This window comes from Cajanus cajan, chromosome 4 (genome assembly GCF_000230855.2).
Source record: "Cajanus cajan strain Asha chromosome 4, NIPB_CcT2T_4, whole genome shotgun sequence".
Classification (NCBI taxonomy): Eukaryota; Viridiplantae; Streptophyta; class Magnoliopsida; order Fabales; family Fabaceae; genus Cajanus; species Cajanus cajan.
Window position 1 is genome coordinate 59347383 of NC_138520.1, and position 15480 is coordinate 59362862.

The window sequence follows — 15480 nt, forward strand, 5'->3', positions numbered from 1 at the left end:
TATACAATATTCACACACGTTATTTAATCAATTATGTTAGACTACTTCATTATATAAAAGTTTCACTTAAGAACATCCATATAAGTATTATATTTAGTATAATGACTTTATTTCTTCTAAAAATAATATGAATATTAATTACTAAAATCAATTTTAATCTTTTGTTAACTTTTATCCGTTAAAATTAAAATAACAATATCAAATTTTAAACTTAATAACATGTATATACTATCCCAATCGTGTTAATTTGTTGTTACATTAATTAAACTTTTAAACAAGTTTTTTGTTTGTACTAAAAAAATATTCTTACATTATAGTCGGAAACTAATTTTTTTAACAAATATTTTTTTTACAACCATTCTAGACAAAGATTATTAAAATGTGTTTTTGTTTATTTTAATAATTTTTTTTAACTAGTTAGCACTAATTCTTTGTACTTATTAAATATATTTTTCGTTTTTAAATCTTCTAAAAATGAAATCAAAGACATAATAAATTTTACTTCTCTTGGGAAAATATTTTTTATTACAGAACCAAAAAGACTGCAATCACGATTAACATGTTGATATTTAAAATATATCTTACGCTACCCAACTAAGGTTAGTAGCTTAACAAAGAATCTTCAAAGAAGAAACTAAAACAAAAAAATTAATATAAATCTTGCCTAAATATCCGGCAGCTGCCCGAATTATTGATACGCGCAAACGCGGTTGGTCAAGCTGCCCGAAATCTGTGCGGGCAGGTCCAAACTCCAAGAAGAGTCCAATACTTAGATTATCTATCACCCTCAAGTTGAACCACTAGACACACTTCCACGTCACCACCACCACCACCACCACCGTGGAAGGTGGCGCGTGAGGCGGTTTCCGGCGACCCTTCTCGGTGCTGAGTGGTGATCAAGGTGGGAGAGGAAATGGGTCAGAGTCTAAGTTGCAGGCAGCAACAGCATGAGGACCATGCTTTGTTCCCTGCACTTGCAAGTGGAGAATTGGAGGTTGTTGAGGCCTTGGTGGAGGAAGACCCCACTCTCTTGGAACACACCACTGGCCATCACAGGCTCTCTCCTCTGCATGTAGCTGCTGCCAATGGTCGGATCGAGGTTGTTCTTGTTCCTGTTCCTTGATTCCTTTGTCTTGTCTTGTCTCTGGATTTCAGTGGTGTTGTGTTTTGATCATGTTGGTGTTTTCTTAAAACAATAAAATAAAAAAAATAAAAAAATTTGGGCAGGTTCTTTCAATGTTGTTGGACAGGTCTTCCAATGTTGATATATTGAATCGCCAAAAACAGGTGCCTTTCTTGTCTATGTTTATCTTTGCCTGCAATTGAACTCTTTTAAGTTTTACTACATGTTTGGATAAACTTCTTTACAAACATTTATAAATATATTAAAAGTCTTGTTGGATACAAGCTTGTAACAACTTTCAAGAGTTTATTATCTGCTAAAATTAAAGAGCTTTTTTCAGTAGAGAAGATTTTAAAAGCAGTCCTAGCTTGTATTCGATCGGACTCTAAAGGTCTAATTGGATAGATTTCTGCAGAAAAGTACTTTACGAATAGAAAAATAAGAAAGAAAAGCTAAAATTAGTTTATGCATATGCTGATTTGTAGAAGGTTTTTCTTATTAGCTTCTGCAGAGTCTTATTTTTAATGTATGCATAAACTAGTTTTAGCTTATGGAGAAACTCATTTCTATTTCTTCTTATTTTTATTTTCCAGAAGTGCTTTTTAAGAAGTTTATCCAAGCAGACATTAAGTGAAAAATGAATTGAACTTTTCAAGTTAAAATTAACTTATGCATTTGACTTTTTCAGAAGGTTTATCATTTAATTTCTTCAAAAGCTGAAGTACATAAGTTGATTTTAACTCAGGAGAGAAGTTCAATTCATTTATCTTCTTATTTTGTTTGATTTTCCTTGTTTTATATTGATTGATTTCGTATGGCCTTTGGATTTTGTATAGACCCCTTTGATGTTGGCTGTGATGCACGGAAAGACTGGCTGTGTTGAGAAGCTTATTCATGCTGGAGCAAATGTCTGTTATACTTTATCTGTTTTTTTATTTTTATTTTTTTAAATTGAATGGCTTGTCCTTAACTTAGTTAAGATAGTGATGGTATTCGCTTTTAATGTTTCAGATATTGATGTTTGATTCTATACGTCGAAGAACGTGCTTGCACTATGCCGCATATTATGGACATATTGACTGCCTTAAGGCCATTCTTTCTGCCGCTCATTCCACACCTGTTGCAGATTCTTGGTTAGACTCTCTAACTCTCACTCACACTTGCACACACTCACCACTATGGGTCCAAGCACATACAAGCATGCATGGTGATGCCTAATTTGTCAATGGAATTGTCAGGGGATTTGCAAGATTTGTCAATATAAGAGATGGAAATGGGGCCACCCCTCTGCATCTTGCAGCCCGCCATAGACGGCCTGAATGTCTTCATGCCCTTTTGGACAATGGTGCTCTTGTTTGTGCTTCAACTGGTGGATATGGGTAAAAAATTGTCTTAGAAGTTTTACATTAATCAGTCTTGTATGAGTTTTAATGGCTTTTCAGTCAGATTGATGAAAGTAACATGTGCAGTTACCCTGGAAGCACGCCACTTCATATGGCTGCCCGTGGTGGTTCTTTGGACTGTGTCCGGATTTTGCTTGCTTGGGGAGCGGATAGACTTCAATTAGATTCTTCTGGGTAAGTAGATGTCAATTAAAGTTTCAAGATCCCTTGCTGTCGGTGTAGATCGCCATTAAAATTCAGGAAAAGACTTGAAGGTTTGGTTGAATTATTAGTATATAGATGCTAAGTTGCTAAATTTGCATACCTAATTTTTAAGGTAATTAATTTCTCGTTATAAATAAAAGAAGGAATAAACTATTCGACAAGATTCATTTTTTTTCTCTTAAATGAATTTGCGAACTTTTTTGAAGCTTTGAAATTTGCTTGGTTGTTAAGAAATAATTTCCATAGCCTCAGAATGGAATTGTTTCACTTAACACCTGAACTTCATTAGCTAAAGAAACAAATTCATCAATGATAAACTTAAACTTATACTTCGGAGACTGTTTGACTATAATTTGTGCTTGATATCTATATTGTGCACCTAAATATCTTAAAATAAGGCTTAGGGAAGAAAAACTTTATTGATTGACTTGGTCCAATATTTTACTTTATGCAAGAATAAGAAGCATTTTGGATTTCACTCCTGACATAATAGTGCACATTTTACATCTTAAAATGATAAATGTTTCTGTAGAAATAACACTTGGAGACAGTAAAGACTTTGTTTTTCCTAACTTGGTTAATCTCAACAGAGAATGATTTCCTTCTTCATCTCTTTTTATGTCCTTTCCATAATTCTAAAACAAATCCTGGATTCCTTTGTCATCACAAGAAAATCTGTTAAGATCTGGCTTAAATAATTCTCTTTCAGGAAAATACCATTCACAGTTGCCCTGAAGCACAAGCACAAGGCATGTGCTGCACTGTTGGATCCCTCATCAGCGGCACCGCTTGTTTGGCCATCCCCATTAAAGTTCATCAGTGAGCTCAATCAAGAAGCAAAGGCCTTACTAGAAAAGGCCTTGCTAGAAGCGAACAGGGAGAGGGAGAAGACCATACTGAAGGAGGCTGACAGGCCAACATCCCCACTGCATTCTGAGAGTGAAGACGATAATATTGCCTCTGAGGTACAACACGTTTCTTTCCTGATTGCTTTTGAGTTTAGATTTGTAAGTTTTACTTTAATGTGTTTTACTGTGTAGTTTACTAAGAATATACTTTGATAGAGGTCCCAAGAATGTTCTTTGGGACATATGAACATATTACACAGTCCTATTTCATCTGCAATGTAGTCTTTGGTAGGTTTGTCACTTGGTTGGCTGCATTTTTTCTTCTTGTAGTAACTAGTAATAGGATTCTGTTTGAATAAACTTCTCCAAAAGCAGTTCTTAGAAGAAAAAATAAAACAAGCTTCTCCATAAGCTAAAACTAGCTTATAGCTTAAGGAGAAACTTGTTTTATTTTTCTTTCCTATTTTTTTCTCTTAGAAGTGCTTCCAGACAAGTTTATCTAACCAGATCCGAGGTCATTAAGTAGCTTTCAGGGTTTAGAATGCAATAGCCTCATTAACATGTCATGTTATAATGCATGAATGAGGTTTGGTGTTTATTCCTGGATACATGGGTACATTTTGTCTAGAAAAGATGATAAATTAGTTATTTATCCTCATATAGGGCAGCGATGTGGAGCTGTGTTGCATATGTTTTGACCAAGCGTGTACAATTGAGGTCAGACCCTGTGGCCATCAAATGTGTGCTCATTGCACCCTAGCGCTATGCTGTCACAAGAAGCCTGATCCTGCTACAGCTGGCCTTTCTGGACCAGTTTGTCCATTTTGCCGTGGTCCCATTCTTCAATTACTGGTTGCTAAGATTAACAAGGGCAGTGATACAGAAGTGGAATCTAGCCCTATGAAGCCAAGGAGATCACGAAAATCGAATTTTAGTGAAGGGAGCAGCAGCTTCAAGAGCTTGTCGGCCATGGGCTCGTTTGGAAGGATTGCGGGCCGCAATTCAGGGAAAATGACTGATGAAAAGCAATGAGAGGTTTCTTGAAGCTTGGTAATTTTTGGTGGTTATTTTGATTCCATGCAGGCTGGAAACACATGAATGGTGGTTTAAATTTCTGTGGAATAGCTGCCTATATTGGTATGTTATTTGTATTCATTTTGTCACAAGTGTCCAAAGATCACTAAGATCATGAGACAACAGTTTGTAATCGGTTTCAGTTTTTTACTTCTGTAATCTGATTCTCAGTTGGAATTGGAGCATCAGAACAGTTATGTATTTTTCCCCCCCAAATATCAAATATAGTATGCATGAGTTGAAGGTAACTTTCTTTACTGCTTCAACTATGGATAACATATATGGATTCATTCACACACAAACAGGTATTCCTTCATAATCATCATAAGGAGATGTTTTACCTTCTTCAAAATGTCGGTGTTCATTTCTTTAAGCCAGACTACTTTGTTTCACATCATTTGAATAGTGAACATATGATGGAAAAGTGCAAAATAGTTATGATTAATCAAACATTTTCACTTCGGTCTGGAAACATACTCAACCAGGAAGCTTTCAATTTGTACTGTGGGAATCCTTGCTGTTTCAAAGACTTGCATATTGTTCCATCGCCAGAAAACAAATAAGTGATAAATAGAGTTGAGATAAATAAAGAAGAGAGAAATAAGTAAATGAAAATAGATAAGAAATATTGTGGGATTTTAAATATTTAACTTAAAAAAAATAGAGAAGAAATAATATTATGTATGATTAGAAATAAAATTATAATGCATTGAACTCAACTTTAAAACAATGATTCTAAGTGTCTTAGTTAAAGAGACTGTTTAATCAATTAAATAATAATTTAATCGATTAAATTTTTCGTAAGAACAAATTTCTTTATTATGTTTTCTCAGTTGAGTGTGGAAATAAAAAGATGTGAAATCTATAATTTTTTTTTTAATTTCTCACTCCCTTCATTTATTACATACTAAACACACAAACTTATTTTCACTCTCCTCTTGCTTTTTGCTTATTTTTAGGCTAACAAACATAGGTGTTTGTATATTTAAATCGAGTTGCTTGGCCACTAAGCTTCAAAAGGTGGAAACTTTAGCTGGCATCAGTCAAGTTCCGCTTGCAATACTTTCTAATCACCAAATAATATTACCTCCTCATATCACGATTTAGCTTTCATCTTCCTCTTTTTTAATCTCAAAACAATTGATGTTTTTAGAATTTCAAAGTCTAATTAGTATTTTTTTCTCCAAAATATTACCCTTATTTAATATCTTATTAGTGGTCAAAACTCAAAACATCAATGATCAATGTATTTAATAAAGACATTTTAAAGTCTAAATATAATATTTTACTATATTAAATATCTCTTAATCTATGTACTGACCGTAATTATCTAATGATATGGGAAGATACTAGCGTTTCTACTTTATTTTTATTTTTCATGTGAGGTACTTTCGGATGATCTGAGATCTGCTTGCAGCTTGAAATAAAAAAGGAAAAAGGATTTGTCGTACTCTTCATCAGCGTTGATCCCCACCAATATATAGAAACAAGCATACAAGCCACCATGTAATAAATTCACACGAGAATGGTATGCAACTACAGTAAATTTTCCGAGGCTTTTGGTAGTTCAAATTTTTCGTCTGCAGGCATGCATTTATTATTTTTTATTACTGTAATAAAGAACTGCAGACTATGTGGGCCAGAATGAAGTACAGAATATAACATCATAATGCCTTGAAATTTAATTATCAAACAGGAGAATCTCCTGAAACAGATGAAGAACTCCATGACCTCTGATTGAAATATAAATCTAGTTGAGTTAAGACGGGAGAAAACTATTGGTGTTCCATATTCATCACTCTTCCAATGAAGCAGATGACCAATGGCCAATTTGGCTCCCCACTAATAGTGAGGTTGAGTCTTGAATAGGGGAGAAACCATTGTGTCCATGAGTGGTTGGATATTGGTTTTGGTTCCTTCTGAAAGTACTTGCAGCTCTTCTCTCAGCTTCAAGGTAGTGAGCAAGAGAGGGAGCATCATTCCCACTCACTGCATCAGTACTTAGCCTTGAACAAAGTGAAAACAACCAAGGCTTCAGCTTATGAATCTTTTTGTTGTTCATTGAGGGTTCCACCATTCTTCCCCTAGTTGATCTCCTTGAGAGTTCTAAGAAGTTAGAAATGCCAATGAGGTTGCCAAGTGTAATGCTCTTGTCATGGAAGAATGATCCAGTGGACTACAGTAAGCCATGTCAAATGAGTTAGGCAAAATTGCTCAAGAATACTGTTAAGAACAAGTATAATATATGCCAAATTTCAATTCACATTCATTAACATGATTGCAGAAAACAATTCAATGAGGATAAAACTTAAGTACACGTATCATATGTACATTTGGCATCATTTTTCAATCATAATTAGTATTTCACCTTGGAAATTACATTTAATACAAATCTCGATATGATACATTTACGCATATTTTATGATAAAATTCAAACTATGATTGTAGAACAACATTAACAAAACTTATAATATTTTGACTGTTTTTTCTTTTCAGTAAAGAATATCTACTAAGAAAAAGGGTAGCCTAGTGAATGAGGCTTCCATCTTCTTTTAGTACATAATGAGGCTCCCATCTAATTGAGTTTGAGCTTTGAGGAGGGTAAATGTACACAGTTTTATTCCCTCAAAAGCAAAGAGACTATTTCCAAGGTTTGAACCTTGACTTGCTCACAGGGTAACAACGCTATTATTATGTCAAGGCTCCCTCACAATCATTACTAAAGAAGCATCTACAGAAAATGTTACTCATAACCTTCTGTGTTTGATCTGTTTTACAATATGATTGTCCCTTTCTCACTGCTCAAGGGTAGTTTTCAACATTTAAAAGAAGTTTCTCCAAACCCCTCTAATAGAAGACTTAAATTTCAACAAAGCGTGCTTTCAACTGATCTCAAAATGACAAACAGTATACCAACAAAATGGCAATTAAAGTGAAATCAACGTCACTCTCTGTCAAACAATTATGTGCTAGGCCATGCCATGGACCCCATTAGAACCAAGCAATTATTTATACACAAAAGAAACGAAGGATCCAAAAGAGACCGACAGGGGAAGAGATCGAAGCTTTATGGGCGTGTTCATTACGTGTAGCTTCCTTTTCCTATTCATCTTTGGTTTGGACTCATTCAAAAATTAAAAAGCTTCATCTTCGTCAGAGAAATAAACACAGTGCATAGTCAAAAGCCATTGTTCTAACCAAAATATGAAAGAGTAAAGCATGTCTAATTTAAGACGAGCTGAATAGGAAATGGTTCAATAACCGAAAAGGGAACATTACTGTGAAGATGAGAAGTGCAAGAGTCACAATCAAACTTGATTAACCATTGCAGGTAAATGAAACAGTCATTTTTTCGTACCAAAAAAGTTACATCAAGACATATACACGTACATACAAAATATTTGAGACGTCACTTTCTGTGACTCTAATCACTTTTATAAATAATACCCAAAACAAATAAAATGGTGCCATCATTGTAGTAAAAATACAAAATGAAACCAAATAAAAAAACAATAACATAACAAGATGCAAGGTAGGTCGTAGCAGCTTAGGACAAAGGAACAGGTAGCAGTAAGTAGCAATGGTATCAATGAAACAAAGTGGTCGTCACAACACTATCTTACTTGCAAGATGCAAGCAAGGTTATTGCATCTTAGGACAAAGGAACAGGTAGCAGTAAGTAGCAATGGTATCAACGAAACTAAGTTATCGTCACATCACTATCTTAAAATAATAATAATAATAATAATTATATTATTTTTATTTTTATTTTTATTATTATTATTTTAAAAATAGTCTGAGACTGCAATTTCAGCTGCATTGTTGCTTTTGTTTGCATGTTTTTACAACATCAAAAACTGCAACTAAATTATACTGCAACCACAATTGAAAGCAATAAAGCCTTATAATAATAATAACTTTTGTTGAAAGAAAATTACTAACCTCGGTGTCAAGATCTGAGGAAAAATCAATTGAAGGGGTGTGAGAAGCAGTGAGCACAGTGCTGAAGGAGGCAGACCCAGAACCATTTCTCACCAACCCAATTCTAGAGTTCAAGAATCTCAATCCCAAAGGCCACCCTTCTTCCTGCATCAGCAACAATCCCCATCATCACCCACCAAATTTCAAAACAAAAGCCAAAAACCTCAAATTTTACAAAAGCAACCAAGTTTATGAAAGAACTTCGGATAACTTCAAATTATGTATGCACCCCATCTTTGTGCATTTGTGTGTGAGAGAGAAAAAAAAATAAAAAGAAGAGAGAGAAGGTAAGAAGGAACGAACCTGTTGAGCCATTACTGTTTTTTTATTTTGCTGAATGAAACGAAAGAGTAGAAGTGAATGACACACTGAAACAAAATACTAGGAAATTGCCCGAACAAGTGTCACTTCAGACAAAGAAGTATGACCTCCAGATTGTGCACCCTCTGACAAAAACAACACAAAATAAAGTCAAAATATACTGACAAAGTGCGAAAACAACAAACCAATGGCATCGGCATTCAACAAAAGTGGTATAAATTTGACATTTGACCAGAGGAGAAAAGACTCAAACGCAAGAGCTTCTTTGGTTCCAATTAAACTGAAGTTGTTAAAATGTTGGATTAACTAACCACATTAATGGCTCTGAAAGCCACAAATCAGAGAGAGAAAAGGGGTGGACGTGAGAGTGACTTCTTACCTCTCAGGTTTGGTTCGGAGGCAAAGCATGATGGAGGCAGTGAGTCACAGAGTTGAGAAGCTCAAAAGATGGTAACTTCAATGTAAAGCGTAATAGCAAGTGAGAAAAAATATTACTATATTGTCATTAAAGAAAGAACACCACAATGCTGCAATGTAATGACTTCAATAGCCTCTATAAAGGACAGGGTTGCACTCTTTTTTTTTTTTTTTTTTTATGTATAATTTTAAATATACTTTTAGTTCATGAAACGAGTTCTAAATCCCAAGGTTTTGACATGTTTAAATGAATGCATTCCAGGTTAGAAGAATGAATTTTGCACAAAGATCCTCGTAAGATAAAAGTGAGAGGAGACAAATTGAGAAAATATATGAAGAATTGTGATTGAAAAATAGAATTTTTATTGTTGTATCTCAAAATCTTAACTATTAATTCCTTATGTCACTAAATTCACTCAACTTCACATATTTCACTTTATACTCATTTAAAATAGTTATATTAAATTATTAAGGTTGATCTATGGTGGGTTAGAATAATATGCGTGGGATTATTGGTTTGAAGTTAATTGTCGTCACTAGTGGAAAAAGGAGCTATTACGTCTCTTCATTTACGTCGGAAACTAGCACACCCGACGTTGTAAAAACGCGGTGGCAGTTCCGTAAATAAGAGGAGGAAATTTACGTCGGACATCGATGTGTCCGACGTAAATGATATAATTTACGTCGGACAGCTAAAGCAGCCGACATAAATTATCTCATTTACGTCGGACCCATCTTTGTCCGACGTAAATAACTCCTTAAATGAAAGGCGCGCACTATAGATTTCAAATCGTGGCATTCTTCCTCACCTTCACGTTCTCCCGCGCGTTGTGGATTTTTCTTCCTCATCCCTCTGCCTCCTCCTCAAATCGTGGCTGTCTTCTTCATCTTCACGTTCTTCTGTTTTTCTTCTTCGGAGTTGCGTTGGTTTCTTCTTCGCGTGTTGATGGAAATGGCTTAACCATACATCCTGTTTTTCTATGAGGTAGCATCTTCTATCAAGTTTGTATTTTCTGGGATGTTTTTCTATGAGGTAGCATCTGTTTGTGTTAATGTTTGTGTTGCATTTCGTGTTTGTGAAGCTGCAGAAGGAAGTGACCACTGCCTGGGTCTATCAAGCAGAACGGGCCGTTCTGCTTGCACTCAATTTTATTTATTTATTTTAAAATTTTTATGACTTTTTTACGTCGGACCTTGGCATGTCCGACGTAAATTTACGTCGGTTTTTGACCCCCGACGTAAATTTTACGTCTCCCGTATTAACGTCTGATGCTTTTCCGACGTAAAAGGCTTCAAATACCCGACGTAAAAGGGGTCTTTTGTACTAGTGCGTTTTTGTATAATTTTTATGATTCAAAACAAAATATCATTGTTTTGTTATAATTCAAGAAAAATTTCCATTTTATAAAATAAATACTCTTAATATTTCATCCCAATTGCTATATGATTACTAAGTTTAACTTGGGTAAAGATCACTCACTTTACTTCATGATCATTTAACATTTGGCATAAGTGGCTTTTGAAAGAGAGAATTATTGACTCAAATTTTAATTCTATTATATCTACAAAAAGGTTTTAATTCCATCAAAGTAACTTTTCACCTAGACCATGAATAAAATACACACAAGGATTACAATAAGCACTCTTAAAAGGATTTCAAAATTTTGAAGCATCAATACAACAAAATATACATCAAAGATATAATAAGCACTCTTAAAAGGTTTTCAAAATTTTGAAGCATTAATACAAACAGAATTTATTTCAAAGATCAAAGCATATATATTAATCATGTAATCATGAAAATAAATTAGAAAAACACACCCTATACAATCACCTAACGAACACAAGAGTTCCAACACATTATGTACTTCAAATTTAAACGAAAGCTAGTTAATGATACATAAGGGACCAATTCCTTGTCAATAGAATTGATGACAAACTATTTGTCATTATTTTTCGTTGATTTGTTGACCCTTTAAAACAACATATCTTACATGATTGTATAGCTGTAATTATGTAATTATATTCTTAATTAGCCCAGTTGTAGGTTAACATTTTTTAGCAAACTTCAAGGCTAGAAATCAGCTTGAAATCTTATCATTTAAGAGAGAATTCTTCAGAGGAGAACACACAATTTTCACCTCAATTTCTTTGACTTTTACATGGTATCAATCTTGGTTTCGATTCAAACCTAGTTGTTTTCCGCCGCGCTCCTAGTCTTTGTGTTCCTAGTTCCAATCTCTTACACGGTATTGTTCACAATGCCCACCATTCACGTCGCGACATAATGTCTACTAACAAGTATGATGTCCTCTTCATTTGTCTTAATGGAAAGAACTACTCAACTTGGACATTCCAGTTCCAGATCTTTGTCAAAGGCAAGGAGATTTAGGGTCATGTTGACATAACTGATTTTGCTCCTAACAAATCAATGCACATGCACATGCCAAATGGGAGGTAAGAGACGCACAAGTTATGACTTGGATCATCGGCTCAGTTGAGCCTAATATTGTCCTCAATCTCATACCCTTCACCATGGCAGCAAAGATGTGGGAATATTTAAAGAAATTTATAACCAGAACAGCACTGCTTGCAGGTTCTAACTTGAACATGAAATTGCCATTTTTCAATAGGATAGTCTCTTAATTTCTGAATTTTATTCACATTTCATGAATCTTTGGATTGAATATACTAACATTGTTTATAAAGATCTGTTAATTGAAAGACAAATTGCAGTAAAAAATGTCCATGACACTAAAACGAGATCAATTTCTTATGAAATTGAGATATGATTTTGAGGGCATTTAGACCAACCTAATGAACAGGACTACTGTCCCCTCCTTAGATGAATGCCTAAATGAATTTCTTTGTGAAGAACAACATCTCTTCACTCAGATGAATTTAGAACAACAAAAATCTACCTCTCTTCCTATGGCGTATGCAGTATAAAGCAAACCTCAAGGATGAGACATGAATATTGTCCAATGTTTTTGCTGTAAAGGCTTTGGCCATTTTACTTCTCATTGTCCTAAAATGTTTTGCAATTACTGCCAAAAAAGGTCACATGCTCTAAGATTAGTTGGTTACGGGGCCTTCTTTCTAAACTTGGTTATTCACAAACACAACCTACTCCATTACATGTTGATAATACTAGTGCCATACAGATTGTAGTAAATCCTGTATACCATGAAAGAATGAAGCACATAGAGGTTGATTGTCATTTAACCAGGGAGGCCTATGATCAAAGAATTATCATTTTACCTCATGTCTCAACATATATTCAAATAGCTGACATCCTCACCAAATCCTTGACACGTCAGCGACATAATTTCCTAATCAGAAAATTGATGCTTCTAGATTTACTAGCATCAATTTGAGGGGGGATGTTAATATAATTGATGACAAATTATTTGACATAATTTTTGCCAATTTGCTGACCCTTTAAAATAACATATCTTACATGATTGTATAGTTGTAATTATGTAATTATATTCTTATTAGCCTAGATGTAGGCTATAATTTTTTAGCAAATTTCAAGGCTATAAATCAATTTGGAATCTTATTATTTAATAGAGAATTCTCCAGAGGAGAACACACAATTTTCACCTCAATTTCTTTGAGTTTTACATTCTTGTCCCTTGAACCATTTATGACCGAGAAAAGAATCAAAACCCCTCTTATCCCCTATCTCTTACTTATAGAACTTTCTATAATTTTTTTCTACAATATTCTTGATTTGAATCTCAAGATTTTTTATTTATTAATTGAAGTTTGGTTAGCTTTGAATCTAGTTTCAGTAGGTTACATAAATTCTATCAACACATTCTCAAGATTGAGGAACCTACCTCTGATGCTTCAGGTTGATTGTGAAAGTGTGACTTTTACTCCTACGAGACATTTCCTATAAAATAGGCCTTACAATAACCATTTAAATTTTTTCCTCCACAAAAGATACAATTGAAAGGTTGAAACTCTAGCTCACATAGGATATTTCTCATGTAATAGGGCTCATAATCATTATTTATAAATGTTGTTTTGGAGATTGCCTTGACCCAAACTTTGATAAAACAACCTTATGTTACAACCACACTTATAATGCTAAGTCAATCTACTCATATAAGTTATACCTAGTTCAACATTAGCTCGGGTAAACTCTAGATGAACTGAGCTTAGTAAGATATAAAAATATACTTGGCAAAATCAAGATGCTTGGCACCTGATATTCCATGTGGTGTAACAAAATGTATCAAATGTAAACTTTCTTGCATGTTCTTTATATAAAAGGACTTTCTTACAATGGTACGTAACTATTCTTCATGTTTACACACACTTAAAAATGGTACCGACTTTACCTTCAGAGCCCTTGTAGGTGCCACAACCAAAATTTCTCGAGTTTGTGATCACCATTATGAACACCACTGTGAAGCTCATTTGAAGGGACAACTTTCACTCAACACAAAACATTGGAACCATTTGTGTGGAACATATTATATCTCATAAATTTCTTTGTTTGTGTTAATCAAAGAAATTGTTCATGATGGTGAGTACAAGAAATTGCAAGATGTCTTCTTAGCTTCCGATTGAAGCTCTATCATAGATTGATGGAGAGAAAGTGTCGACTATGTCGTTGGGTGGAGTAGCGTCACCATTCATGTCAAAGATGAAAACAATTCTCATGGAGCAAGAGCAATCACTTGTATAATTTCATAATTATCATGAAGAAAGAGGAAAACTTTAGGGTAATCAATAAGAGGTTTACAAAATAATAGGAGGGTTTCTAGACGAGGTCCTTCTAACAATGTCAGAAAAGGAATTTAAGGGAGATGATAAGGACTTCCTCTAAGGAAAGAAGGAATAAAGTATTAAAGAGAGACACATCACCTTTGCCCTTGACAAATTTGATTTGAGTCGAATATTGACAACCCACCAAGAACACTCATCACATTTTAACTTTAATGACCCACTAGGGATACCTACCTTTAGGGTATCACAAGGAAATCTTCATTACAAACTTCAATGACAACTAACACAAATAACCAAGAAGGAAACTTCCCCTTGGATTTCCAAAACTAAGAAAGTCAAAGTTAACAACTTAGCCAAAAACTTGTTAAGATCTTGACAAGTTATCGATCATACATGTAATAAAGTGAGAAAGTAAAGTGTAACAGCCTAATTTTTTGCTAGGCCAAGGCCCAATTCGTTGCCCTGAACGGGCCGTTTCAAAAGTGAAACGGGCCGTTTCAAAAGTGAAACGGGCCATTCCAAAATAAGAAAATGCTTAGAAAATGAAGTGGGAGAACGGGCCGTTCCAATTGGAGAACGGGCCGTTCTGGTTTGGAGAACGGGCCGTTCTGGAGGGAGAACGAGTCGTTCTGCTGGGTTTGAGAACGGGCTGTTCCGGTTTTAGAACTGGCCGTTCCAGTTGAGAAATTTGCGTAGGTTTGAAGGGTCCAGAACGGGCGTTCCACTTTTGGAACGGGCCATTCCGGTAGATGAGCCTGAAATCCTATAAATAGCCCCCTTACCTGTCATTTTCACACATCTTTCATTCTCTCTTCCTATTATCTTTTGTTCTCTCTTCTTTCCCTCTTCTTCTCTCTAAAGATCAAGGGGCACTTAGAGGAGGAGACCAAGATATCCCTGTTTTAGTTCAACTGTTGTTTATCCAGGTACGGGGGAAAAGGGAATTATTTATATGTAGAGTTACATGAGGAAATTTGGTAGAGGAAGAATCCTTAAGATTATGAGTAATTTTATAATTATTTCTGTTTGAATGATTATTGGTCTTATTTGATTCTGCATGTATTTAGGAATATGGATATATGATTAATTGGTAAAAATGATGCTCTGGGAGAGAGAACGAAATTATAGAAAAGTGCTTGTAAGTTAGGTTGTGAAAATTGGATGATTTCTGTTTGGGAAATTGATGATCTCATTAGATTCGGTATGTGTTGAGGATTATAAATGTGCTAATAATTTGTAAGAATGATGATCTGGGAGAGAGAACGAAATTGTAGAAAAGTGTCTGTGAGCTAGGTTTTGGAACAATTGGGAATTTTACTGTTTATGTTGAAATTATATTAAATTGGTAATTCTGTTGAGTATTATA

General features: G+C 34.6%; 2 protein-coding genes across 3 annotated transcripts; one reads left to right on the top strand and one right to left on the bottom strand.

Annotated features, from left to right (window-relative positions):
* Positions 1-679: 679 nt before the first annotated feature.
* Positions 680-4900, top strand: LOC109788803 (putative E3 ubiquitin-protein ligase XBAT31). Its single transcript, XM_020347629.3, has 8 exons — positions 680-1099; positions 1228-1287; positions 1960-2031; positions 2135-2256; positions 2362-2502; positions 2593-2700; positions 3440-3695; positions 4242-4900. Exons 1-8 carry the CDS (start codon positions 914-916, stop codon positions 4608-4610), a joined length of 1314 nt encoding a protein of 437 aa, XP_020203218.1. The 5' UTR covers positions 680-913; the 3' UTR covers positions 4611-4900.
* A 1397-nt stretch (positions 4901-6297) lies between these two features.
* Positions 6298-9490, bottom strand: LOC109788805 (uncharacterized). 2 transcript variants are annotated; one of them, XM_020347631.3, is made up of 4 exons: positions 9334-9490; positions 8937-9079; positions 8595-8738; positions 6298-6828 (listed from the first exon to the last, which is right to left on the bottom strand). In XM_020347631.3, the coding sequence occupies exons 2-4, from the start codon at positions 8946-8948 to the stop codon at positions 6448-6450; spliced, it is 537 nt and encodes a 178-aa protein (XP_020203220.1). In that variant the 5' UTR covers positions 8949-9079; positions 9334-9490; the 3' UTR covers positions 6298-6447. The 2 variants fall into 2 exon arrangements, with proteins under 2 accessions (XP_020203220.1, XP_082928808.1); XM_083072682.1 differs by lacking the exon at positions 9334-9490 and adding an exon at positions 9266-9285.
* Positions 9491-15480: the final 5990 nt, after the last annotated feature.

Bases quoted from the DNA above. Each gene is read 5' to 3' on its own strand.
- LOC109788805 (XM_020347631.3), bottom strand. The intron at 6,829-8,594 runs GTTAGTAATTTT...GGCTTACTGTAG, and splicing joins CCTCAGATCTTGACACCGAG to TCCACTGGATCATTCTTCCA.
- LOC109788803 (XM_020347629.3), top strand. From the start codon at position 914: ATGGGTCAGAGTCTAAGTTGCAGGCAGCAACAGCATGAGGACCATGCT. The intron at 2,032-2,134 runs GTCTGTTATACT...TTAATGTTTCAG, and splicing joins TTATTCATGCTGGAGCAAAT to ATATTGATGTTTGATTCTAT. The intron at 3,696-4,241 runs GTACAACACGTT...ATCCTCATATAG, and splicing joins ACGATAATATTGCCTCTGAG to GGCAGCGATGTGGAGCTGTG.